Source organism: Xenopus tropicalis, chromosome 3 (genome assembly GCF_000004195.4).
Source record: "Xenopus tropicalis strain Nigerian chromosome 3, UCB_Xtro_10.0, whole genome shotgun sequence".
Classification (NCBI taxonomy): Eukaryota; Metazoa; Chordata; class Amphibia; order Anura; family Pipidae; genus Xenopus; species Xenopus tropicalis.
The window spans coordinates 412,041-424,321 of record NC_030679.2 but is presented as its reverse complement, the minus strand read 5'-3'; the positions used below and the strand labels follow the sequence as shown (position 1 = coordinate 424,321).

The 12,281-nt window shown below is 51.6% G+C and overlaps 1 protein-coding gene across 2 annotated transcripts in view; it reads left to right on the top strand.

The window, feature by feature from the left end:
- The first annotated feature begins 5,378 nt into the window (after positions 1 to 5,378).
- Positions 5,379 to 12,281, top strand: part of lmo3 (LIM domain only 3) — a 49,543-nt gene continuing 42,640 nt past the window's right edge. Inside the window, exons 1-2 of one of the 2 annotated variants that reach the window (XM_031898401.1) lie at positions 5,379 to 6,045; positions 6,283 to 6,369. Coding sequence is in view for 1 of the 2 variants with exons in the window: in XM_031898399.1 (XP_031754259.1) it covers positions 6,267 to 6,369 (103 nt within the window). In the remaining variant the exon portion in view is untranslated. Of the gene's footprint in view, positions 6,046 to 6,193; positions 6,370 to 12,281 lie in introns of both variants that reach the window. The other variant, XM_031898399.1, reaches the window with a different exon arrangement.

The following is a 12,281-nucleotide window of genomic DNA, read 5'->3' as shown; positions in this document are numbered from 1 at the left end:
AGGAAAGAGACCCCAAAGCAGTTTTCCCTGAGGAGCATGTAATGGCGAGAGCGCACAGGGGGTCTAATAAGAGGGCACACAGCGGGGTCACTTAGTGATCCCCCCCATAGATACAGCCCGGGGCAGTTCCGCAGCCCCCCCCCTACCAGTAAGGGTAACAGTAAGGAGTAGGGATCATTACATCTCTCAATGCCCCCCATTTGCCTCAGGGGCAGAAATATTAACCCCATCACTACCATGATTTGGGGGAGAGGTTGTGATTGACTCTCCAGCTGCTCTCAGTGGATCTCCTACGTCCTACTGAACCCTAAAACCCCACTGTAATACCTGGGGTGCTCGGATCAATTCTGTAGGCGGCTCCAATGGATGTTCCATGGGTTTTCTACAATAGAACCTTCCAGCTTGTGCCCCAGTTACACCCGGAGATACCCCTGGGGCCACAGCCCCCCAACATATGCAGAGTCAGTTATATAAGAGGATTAAGGTGCCACATGGGCAGCAAGTCACCAGCAGTGAACCCCCCCTGTACTCTAGCGCCCTCTGCCTGGGCCATAGGGGAACTACGTATAGTGCGGCCAACTGGTAGGGAACCAATGGGGGGGAGAGGCGCCCCAAAAGGTATTGGTGCAGAAATAAAATCAACATCGTACTAAACGGTTAATGTCTCTCACGCAAAACAATGGGCTACAGAGATGATAGATAGATAGATAGATAGATAGACAGATGGATAGATAGATGATAAATAGATAGATAGATAGATAGATAGATAGATGGATAGATAGATAGATAGATGATAAATAGATAGATAGATAGACAGATATATAGATATATAGATATATAGATAGAAATATAGATAGATAGACAGATATATATATATATAGATAGATAGATAGATAGATAGATAGATAGATAGATAGACAGATAGATAGACAGACAGACAGACAGACAGATAGATAGACAAACAGATATATGATCAATAGTTGGATAAATAGATGATAGATAGATAGATAGATAGATGATAGATAGATAGATAGATAGATAGATAGATGATAGATAGATAGGTAGATAGATAGATAGATGATAGATAGATAGATAGATGATAGATAGATAGATAGATAGATAGATAGATAGATAGATAGGTAGATAGATAGATAGATAGATAGATAGATAGATAGATAGGTAGATAGATAGATAGATAGATAGATAGATAGATAGATAGGTAGATAGATAGATAGATAAATAGATAGTTAGATAGGTAGATAGATAGATAGATAGATAGGTAGATAGATAGAAAGATAGATAGATAGATAGATAGATAGATAGATAGACAGACGAATGAAGCCAATTGATATATAACGGGCGCGGGAGTTGCTACATTGACGCTCGCAGTCACAGTGTTTGTAAATGCAGAGTCTCCTTAGGAACAATGGAACGGCGAGTTTTCTAACGGAACATTCTACAGATAATTCCCCGGGTTCATAAGGAAATTCAGCTGTTTGTGACTGTCGGGGAGCGGAACGACCCTTTGCGGGGGCATAAAGTACAGCGAGAGGCAGCGAGACAGCCAATAAACGATGCGCAGGAACAATGTCACTCGGGGGGTCCGGGGGGGTCTGGGGGGTCCCACCGGCTCATTATATGCTGTAAATATGGGAGTCATATTTAGCTTTAGAGCATTAATAACTGATATATTGGGGGGGGCAGGCATGGAGTCTAGAGACACCCCCATATTATCCATGTCTGTTAGTGGGAGCAACAAACAGCCTGGGGTGCAGGAAGGGGGTCCAGCGGAGAAAACCAAATATGGGGGGGGGGGACGAGTGAGAAACAGATCAATACATGGAGAAGGGGGGGGATAAATTAAAGGCAGTGAGAGAAGTAGGACTAATAATGAGTAATACAGAGTAACGAGGGAGTAACAAGGGAGTAACAAGGGAGTAATGAGGGAGTAACGAGGCAGTAATGAGGGAGTAATGAGGGAGTAACGAGGGAGTAACGAGGGAGTAATGAGGGAGTAACGAGGGAGTAACGAGGCAGTAACAAGGGAGTAATGAGGGAGTAACGAGGGAGTACCGAGGCAGTAACAAGGGAGTAATGAGGGAGTAACGAGGGAGTAACGAGTGAGTAACGAGGCAGTAATGAGGGAGTAACGAGGGAGTAATGAGGGAGTAATGAGGGAGTAACGAGGCAGTAACAAGGGAGTAATGAGGGAGTAACGAGGCAGTAACAAGGGAGTAATGAGGGAGTAACGAGGCAGTAACAAGGGAGTAATGAGGGAGTAACGAGGGAGTAACGAGGCAGTAACAAGGGAGTAATGAGGGAGTAACGAGGGAGTAACGAGTGAGTAACGAGGCAGTAATGAGGGAGTAACAAGGGAGTAACGAGGGAGTAATGAGGGAGTAACAAGGGAGTAACGAGGGAGTAACGAGGCAGTAACAAGGGAGTAATGAGGGTACAAGTGTTGGGGGGAGGTTGGATTAAGGGGATTAATTAAACATAAGAGGAGACCTGAGTAATAATTCATGAGAGGGGAGGGATTACAAAAGGTTCGGGTTTGGCCTCTACTAGAAAGTTGGGGGGGGCTTCTAAGGGGTTTCTGTGGGATGGAACCCCGACTGTGAGCCTGACCCCCAACATCACTGCCCAACCTCACTAATGGGGCTGAATGGGAGCAACTCCCAGCAACACTGTTCCACCATCTAGTGGGAACCTTCCCAGAAGGGCAGGGGCAGTTATAGCAGCAAGGGGAGGGGCAACCCAACTGCCCCCCTGTGGGATGGAACCCCGACTGTGAGCCTGACCCCCAACATCACTGCCCAACCTCACTAATGGGGCTGAATGGGAGCAACTCCCAGCAACACTGTTCCACCATCTAGTGGGAACCTTCCCAGAGGGGCAGGGGCAGTTATAGCAGCAAGGGGAGGGGCAACCCAACTGCCCCCCTGTGGGATGGAACCCCGACTGTGAGCCTGATCCCCAACATCACTGCCCAACCTCACTAATGGGGCTGAATGGGAGCAACTCCCAGCAACACTGTTCCACCATCTAGTGGGAACCTTCCCAGAGGGGCAGGGGCAGTTATAGCAGCAAGGGGAGGGGCAACCCAACTGCCCCCCTGTGGGATGGAACCCCGACTGTGAGCCTGACCCCCAACATCACTGCCCAACCTCACTAATGGGGCTGAATGGGAGCAACTCCCAGCAACACTGTTCCACCATCTAGTGGGAACCTTCCCAGAAGGGCAGGGGCAGTTATAGCAGCAAGGGGAGTTGTTGGGGGGTAGGCACCCCCATATTTGGGCCTCATCCTCCCCCCTCACGCTGCCGAATAGAACGCAAATATGAATTTGATACTATTGGATTTACAGACAGTACCCTGGCGCCGGTCCAATATCTGAGCAGAGAATCTGATTGGGCGATTTAATCCGAGATCGCAATCCCGACGCGAGGTTCCTAATTAGCGTCCGGTTCTGCCGGGGCCCAATAAGCAGCTCAGATAAAGAGTTCTGCCCGGTACGGAGTTGGCATTTGCGACTACTGAAAGGGCAGAACCCAGTGACCGGTTGGCACCGAATCCGACTAAATTAAACATTTAATAAGATGCCGGAAAGTTACTTTTCTCCCGAGTTTTTAGCTCATTTTACCCCCGGGGGGAATTCTGAGACTTAATCCCTGCGCTTACGGAACTATAACATTCCCCCCACTATTTAACCTCTTCGCGTTAATCAGTGTCATTAGCCCCCAAGGCTTGCACTCATCCCACCTTGCCCTACTGTCTCGTTCTACCCCAACGTCCCACCTTGTCCTACTGTCTCGTTCTACCCCAACGTCCCACCTTGTCCTACTGTCTCCTTCTCACCCAACGTCCCACCTTGCCCTACTGTCTCCTCACCCAACGTCCCACCTTGCCCTACTGTCTCCTTCTCACCCAACGTCCCACCTTGCCCTACTGTCTCCTTCTCACCCAACGTCCCACCTTGCCATACTGTCTCCTTCTCACCCAACGTCCCACCTTGCCCTACTGTCTCCTTCTCACCCAACGTCCCACCTTGTCCTACTGTCTCCTTCTCACCCAACGTCCCACCTTGCCCTACTGTCTCCTTCTCACCCAACATCCCACCTTGCCCTACTGTCTCCATCTCACCCAACGTCCCACCTTGCCCTACTGTCTCCTTCTCACCCAATGTCCCACCTTGCCCTACTGTCTCCTTCTCACCCAACATCCCACCTTGCCCTACTGTCTCCTTCTCACCCAACGTCCCACCTTGCCCTACTGTCTCCTTCTCACCCAACGTCCCACCTTGCCCTACTGTCTCCTTCTCACCCAACATCCCACCTTGCCCTACTGTCTCCTTCTCACCCAATGTCCCACCTTGCCCTACTGTCTCCTTCTCACCCAACGTCCCACCTTGCCCTACTGTCTCCTTCTCACCCAACATCCCATCTTGCCCTACTGTCTCCTTCTCACCCAACGTCCCACCTTGCCCTACTGTCTCCTTCTCACCCAACGTCCCACCTTGCCCTACTGTCTCCTTCTCACCCAACGTCCCACCTTGCCCTACTGTCTCCTTCTCACCCAACGTCCCACCTTGCCCTACTGTCTCCTTCTCACCCAACGTCCCACCTTGCCCTACTGTCTCCATCTTGCCCTACTGTCTCCTTCTCACCCAACCTCCCACCTTGCCCTACTGTCTCCTTCTCACCCAATGTCCCACCTTGCCCTACTGTCTCCTTCTCACCCAACGTCCCACCTTGCCCTACTGTCTCCTTCTCACCCAACATCCCACCTTGCCCTACTGTCTCCTTCTCACCCAACGTCCCACCTTGCCCTACTGTCTCCTTCTCACCCAACCTCCCACCTTGCCCTACTGTCACTACATTGAGCTACTCCTGCCATCTTTCCTGATTTTCCTTCTCCCTTTGCCCTCAGAGCAGACCTTCATTAGATCCTGGGTATCGATACTCCATCAATACTCCATCAATACTCCTGACAATCATTACACAGAAGTATTATTCCTCTCGTTAAGAGATCAGGCGGCCGATCGAAGCGCTTTGGTTCTTTAATGAGTTTGTTAAAAAGAAATGCAAATGTGTTGCTTCTTTGTGATCCGCCCCGACAATAATCTATAGCAGTTGGGGCCCTGGGAGAGTGAGTATATGGGGGGGTCTTTGCCCCCCCCCCCCCACCTCAGTCCGGCCCATTAGTCCCAGGGCTTGTCAGGCCCAATGCCGACTCTTTGCAGAGCAGGAAATATTTCCCCTTTTAAGTGCAAAAGCCCCACATTAGCATTCCCCCCAGTGCTAATTAGCGGGATGATAAGAGCCCCCTGATTGGCAATATAAAAGCCCCCTGATTGGCAATATAAAAGGCCGACTTTGGCTCCGGGAGTCCCAGGTGAGCGCAGGAAGGTTCTCGGCTTCTCCTTCATTGTTCCTTAAAGTTCTCCTGTGAGGAATTAATGGAGATAAAAGGACATTAGACAGCCCCCCCCCCCCCCCCCGCCCGAACTCTTTTATCACAACTACAAGTTCGTTTCTTTCCTCCTTCCCTTTTGTTTCTGGGGGTTAAAAGGAAAAGAGAGAGAGGAAAGCGCGGCCGCGTCGGAGCGATCGGAGCGACTGCGTCTCTGCAACTGGCGTCTCTACAAAGGTTAAAGCCGATCCGACTGTCAATAGCGGGGAGTCGAGAGGAGTCCAGTCGGGGGGGGGGCTCGGCTTTTGTGAGAAACAGATACTTTGATATTTTGGAATGTTAGAAGGGTGAATGTGAGAAATTGGAGGTTGGGGATCTAATTACCGGCCCGTAATTGGGGGCTGGGGAATAAGTTGCAGCCTCTCTACTCACCGCAGATCAATTATGTTAAGAGAACATCTGTAAGTAGAACTTAATGAGGTCCATTAGAGCAACATGTTCAGCCTCCTCTAACAGTGCTTGTCAGCTCCTTGGGCGAGTCGGAAGCCGCTAACTGGGGACCGGCCGGGGGTGCTTAAATAGCGCAGGAGCGGAGCTGGCCCACTCGGCTGCGGAGCTTACAGCAAGAGGCAGGTAATTTCTCTCCCTGGAATCCCCATGGGGGGGGCAGAGATCCTTCCCTCCTACCCCCCCCCCCCAACTGTCTTTTTTTTATACTTTGAGTTGGGGGTTTTTTCCCTTGGACTTGACTGAAATTCTTTCTTTCTTTTCCTGCACAAAGAGACAAATCTTCCTCCTCCTCATCCTCCTCCTCCTCCTCATTGTGTCGGGGAACTACAGAAATATTTACTTTTATGAAATATTTAATAGAAAACCTCAAGCAGCCGCCGCCGCCGCCATCGGGTTTCATTGCGGAGGGAAGTGCCCCCATTTCTGCCCCGACTCCCCCACAACAAGGTGAGTGTCTTCTTTACTCCGCTACCGCCGGGGGGGGGGTACAGAAGCCATTACTGGGGTACAGTGGCACCCCAACCAGTCCTGTCCATTTTAATCATTATAGGGTGGGGGGGGGGGCACCTGCTGTAAATAATGGGGAATTGTTTGTGTAGGGGGAACTGACAGTGATCCTGGGGCTAATGGGGATTTCTCAGAGTAACAGCACAATATGACTTGGGGCAGATAGGGCATTCTTCCTACCCCTATAGGGTAACAATGGTGCCAAGAATATACATTGCTGCCCACTTACCCCATGTGCTGTACACTGTTGCCCACTTACCCCATGTGCCGTACACTGTTGCCCACTTACCCCATGTCCTGTACGCTGTTGCCCACTTACCCCATGTGCTGTACACTGTTGCCCACTTACCCCATGTGCTGTACACTGTTGCCCACTTACCCCATGTCCTGTACGCTGTTGCCCCCTTACCCCATGTGCCGTACGCTGTTGCCCACTTACCCCATGTGCCGTACGCTGTTGCCCACTTACCTCATGTGCCGTACGCTGTTGCCCCCTTACCCCATGTGCCGTACGCTGTTGCCCCCTTACCCCATGTGCCGTACGCTGTTGCCCCCTTACCCCATGTGCCGTACGCTGTTGCCCCCTTACCCCATGTGCCGTACGCTGTTGCCCCCTTACCCCATGTGCCGTACGCTGTTGCCCCCTTACCCCATGTGCCGTACGCTGTTGCCCCCTTACCCCATGTGCCGTACGCTGTTGCCCCCTTACCCCATGTGCCGTACGCTGTTGCCCCCTTACCCCATGTGCCGTACACTGTTGCCCCCTTACCCCATGTGCCGTACACTGTTGCCCCCTTACCCCATGTGCCGTACACTGTTGCCCAATTAATCAACACAGATTATAAACACTTTACGAAGACCACAAGAAGCGCTGAGTATTTCTCTTCTTTACTGTTTCCTACTTACCCTTTGTTACTGCCCACTTACCCCAGATTCTGTACATTGCTGCCCACTTACCCCAGATTCTGTACATTGCTGCCCACTTATCCCACATTCTGTACATTGCTGCCCACTTACCCCACATTCTGTACATTGCTGCCCACTTATCCCACATTCTGTACATTGCTGCCCACTTACCCATTACTGCCGACTTACCTCTGTTACTGCCCACTTACCCCACATTCTGTACATTGCTGCCCACTTACCCCACATTCTGTACATTGCTGCCCACTTATCCCACATTCTGTACATTGCTGCCCACTTACCCATTACTGCCGACTTACCTCTGTTACTGCCCACTTACCCCACATTCCATACACTGCTGCCCACTTACCCCATGTACTGTACATTGCTGCCCACTTACTCCTGTTACTGCCCGGTTACCCCTGTTACTGCCCACTTACCCCTGTTACCACCCACCTACCCCTGTTACAGCCCACTTACCCCTGTTACCACCCACCTACCCCTGTTACAGCCCACTTACCCCTGTTACCACCCACCTACCCCTGTTACAGCCCACTTACCCCTGTTACCACCCACCTACCCCTGTTACAGCCCACTTACCCCTGTTACAGCCCACTTACCCCTGTTACCGCCCACCTCCCCCTGTTACAGCCCACTTACCCCTGTTACCGCCCACCTCCCCCTGTTGCTGCCCACTTACCCCTGTTACTGCCCGCTTACCCCGTTACCACCCACCTACCCCGCGTTGGGGCGGCTGCCCGGTTGCCCCTGTGGCCGTACGTGGCTGGGAGCTCGTTCTGCCCAAAGCTAATTAGTAGCAGCTAATGGAGTCCATCAGTCACAATGGGAAGAGGAGCATTTACGACCCATCTAATTATCATTACATTTTAGGGAAAATGAATCGCGTGGCGCTGAATATTAACTATTTCCTCCAGTTTCTCCCATTCCTCGTGATTGGCCAGAATTGCCAGCGCTGGGTATTTGGTAGAGAAGTGAGGGGGGGGGCAGATCATGGGGTAACTGCGGGGGCAGAATCGCCAGTCTGGGGGTAGAAAGGGGCATTAGTATCGGTCTCTCCGGCTCACAAAGGGTTAATGCCATAGCAGGGAATGTTGACACCGGCGCTATTATTGCCGAAGCCCAAATAACGAGCTAATTAGTGCCGGTGATGTCACCGTAGGAATAATCCCATCATTTAATTAGCTGAATGATTTAAACAAAGATTAGCATAGAGGCACTAATCAGCTGCTGGGAATTACAGAGCAGTGTTAGCGGCGAGGGGTAAGTAGTCCGACAGTCGGGGGCACCTACCTCCTCTCCTTCAGCCTCATTCATTTCATTGTCCTCGTTAGCGACAGCGTTTGTTTGGCTTTTATTTCTCCTTTTCCCAAACACAGAACCCCCCCCCTCCCCGAGCTCTGCATGTTTGGGGGTGCTGCACGGGGCATGTTGGGGTGCTGCACGGGGCGTGTTGGGGTGCTGCACGGGGTGTGTTGGGGTGCTGCACGGGGCGTGTTGGGGTGCTGCACGGGGCGTGTTGGGGTGCTGCACTGCGGCAGAAGGTTTGGGGTGAATGTTATGGGGTGCTGGGGTGCAATGTCTTACAGCTCATGTGTTTGGGGTGAGTCAATGGTTTTGGGGTGCTTGGAGGTGTGTGTTGGTCATTGACTGTATGGAGATTAATATTGGCCATTGGGAGATTGGGCAGTAATATTGGCCATTGGGTGATTGGGCAGTAATATTGGTCATTGGGTGATTGGGCAGTAATATTGGCCATTGGGTGATTGGGCAGTAATATATTGGCCATTGGGTGATTGGGCAGTAATATTGGGCAGTAATATATTGGCCATTGGGTGATTGGGCAGTAATATTGGTCATTGGGTGATTGGGCAGTAATATTGGCCATTGGGTGATTGGGCAGTAATATTGGCCATTGGGTGATTGGGCAGTAATATTGGCCATTGGGTGATTGGGCAGTAATATTGGCCATTGGGTGATTGGGCAGTAATATTGGTCATTGGGTGACTGGGCAGTAATATTGGTCATTGGGTGATTGGGCAGTAATATTGGCCATTGGGTGATTGGGCAGTAATATTGGCCATTGGGTGATTGGGCAGTAATATTGGCCATTGGGTGATTGGGCAGTAATATTGGCCATTGGGTGATTGGGCAGTAATATATTGGCCATTGGGTGATTGGGCAGTAATATATTGGCCATTGGGTGATTGGGCAGTAATATATTGGTCATTGGGTGATTGGGCAGTAATATTGGTCATTGGGTGATTGGGCAGTAATATTGGCCATTGGGTGATTGGGCAGTAATATATTGGCCATTGGGTGATTGGGCAGTAATATATTGGCCATTGGGTGATTGGGCAGTAATATTGGGCAGTAATATATTGGCCATTGGGTGATTGGGCAGTAATATTGGTCATTGGGTGATTGGGCAGTAATATTGGCCATTGGGTGATTGGGCAGTAATATTGGTCATTGGGTGATTGGGCAGTAATATTGGCCATTGGGTGATTGGGCAGTAATATATTGGCCATTGGGTGATTGGGCAGTAATATATTGGTCATTGGGTGATTGGGCAGTAATATTGGTCATTGGGTGATTGGGCAGTAATATTGGCCATTGGGTGATTGGGCAGTAATATATTGGTCATTGGGTGATTGGGCAGTAATATTGGTCATTGGGTGATTGGGCAGTAATATTGGCCATTGGGTGATTGGGCAGTAATATATTGGTCATTGGGTGATTGGGCAGTAATATTGGCCCCGTACCCCCCTGTACCCCGTACCCCCCTGTACACTGTGAATATGTTTTTTGGCTGCAAAATTCCGCATTTCAGCATCGGCGAATTCTTTGATGAAATTTCAGCAAATATTCGGGCCCTTGGATCCCAGAACCAGCGCAGCCCATTGCCAACCCAAACCCCCCCACTGTTCCCCCTGTGCTGAAGGACGGTAACCCCCAAACACAGGCAAAAGGGCACCCCAATTGGATTAAAGACCCTTTCTCCTCTGTATTTGTGGTACCGACCCATTCCTACTCCGGACTGGTACCATCCCCAGTTTTAGGGACCCCATTAGTGCTATTCTGCTCCCCAATATATACTGCACCCTAAATCTCCCTCCAAGCCCTTAACTGATTCCGCACCCCCAACTTGCCCCAATCCTACAACTCACTCTCCCAGATCCCCTAAATCACTTTCCATCCCCCCCTCAGGGCTACTGTGGGTTCCAACTGCCCCAGCCTGGGGGTATGTAGCTGCCCAAGTGTCTCCCCCTGTCTAGCCTTTATTCTGAATTTACCCCACCTGGCCCCACTCAGGACATTCTTAGGGTAACTTTGGTCACTGGAGCTAATGCCCAGTTTAAGTGCCCAATGCACATGGGAGCCTGGGGGTTAATGCTGAGACTTGTGGCCGATGCTGGGAGCCTGGGGGTTAATACTGAGACTTGTGGCCGATGCTGGGAGCCTGGGGGTTAATGCTGAGACTTGTGGCCGATGCTGGGAGCCTGGGGGTTAATACTGAGACTTGTGGCCGATGCTGGGAGCCTGGGGGTTAATACTGAGACTTGTGGCCGATGCTGGGAGCCTGGGGGTTAATACTGAGACTTGTGGCCGATGCTGGGAGCCTGGGGGTTAATGCTGAGACTTGTGGCCGATGCTGGGAGCCTGGGGGTTAATGCTGAGACTTGTGGCCGATGCTGGGAGCCTGGGGGTTAATGCTAAGACTTGTGGCCGATGCTGGGAGCCTGGGGGTTAATACTGAGACTTGTGGCCGATGCTGGGAGCCTGGGGGTTAATACTGAGACTTGTGGCCGATGCTGGGAGCCTGGGGGTTAATACTGAGACTTGTGGCCGATGCTGGAAGCCTGGGGGTTAATGCTGAGACTTGTGGCCGATGCTGGGAGCCTGGGGGTTAATGCTGAGACTTGTGGCCGATGCTGGAAGCCTGGGGGTTAATGCTGAGACTTGTGGCCGATGCTGGAAGCCTGGGGGTTAATACTGAGACTTGTGGCCGATGCTGGGAGCCTGGGGGTTAATGCTGAGACTTGTGGCCGATGCTGGGAGCCTGGGGGTTAATGCTGAGACTTGTGGCCGATGCTGGGAGCCTGGGGGTTAATGCTGAGACTTGTGGCCGATGCTGGGAGCCTGGGGGTTAATGTTGAGACTTGTGGCTGATGCTGGGAGCCTGGGGGTTAATATTGAGACTTGTGGCTTATGCTGGGAGCCCCCCGGGTTAATGCTGAGACCCCCCCGGGTTAATGCTGAGACCCCCCCGGGTTAATGCTGAGACCCCCCGGTTAATGCTGAGACCCCCGGTTATGCTGAGACCCCCGGTTAATGCTGAGACCCCCCGGTTAATGCTGAGACCCCCCCGGTTAATGCTGAGACCCCCCCGGTTAATGCTGAGACCCCCCCCGGTTAATGCTGAGACCCCCCGGTTAATGCTGAGACCCCCCGGTTAATGCTGAGACCCCCCGGTTAATGCTGAGACCCCCCGGTTAATGCTGAGACCCCCGGTTAATGCTAAGACTTGTGGCCGATGCTGGGAGCCTGGGGGTTAATGCTGAGACTTGTGGCCGATGCTGGGAGCCTGGGGGTTAATGCTGAGACTTGTGGCCGATGCTGGAAGCCTGGGGGTTAATGCTGAGACCCCCCAGGCCAATGCTGAGACCCCCCGGTTAATGCTGAGACCCCGGTTAATGCTGAGACCCCCGGTTAATGCTAAGACTTGTGGCCGATGCTGGGAGCCTGGGGGTTAATGCTGAGACTTGTGGCCGATGCTGGGAGCCTGGGGGTTAATACTGAGACTTGTGGCCGATGCTGGGAGCCTGGGGGTTAATGCTGAGACTTGTGGCCGATGCTGGAAGCCTGGGGGTTAATGCTGAGACTTGTGGCCGATGCTGGGAGCCTGGGGGTTAATGCTGAGACTTGTG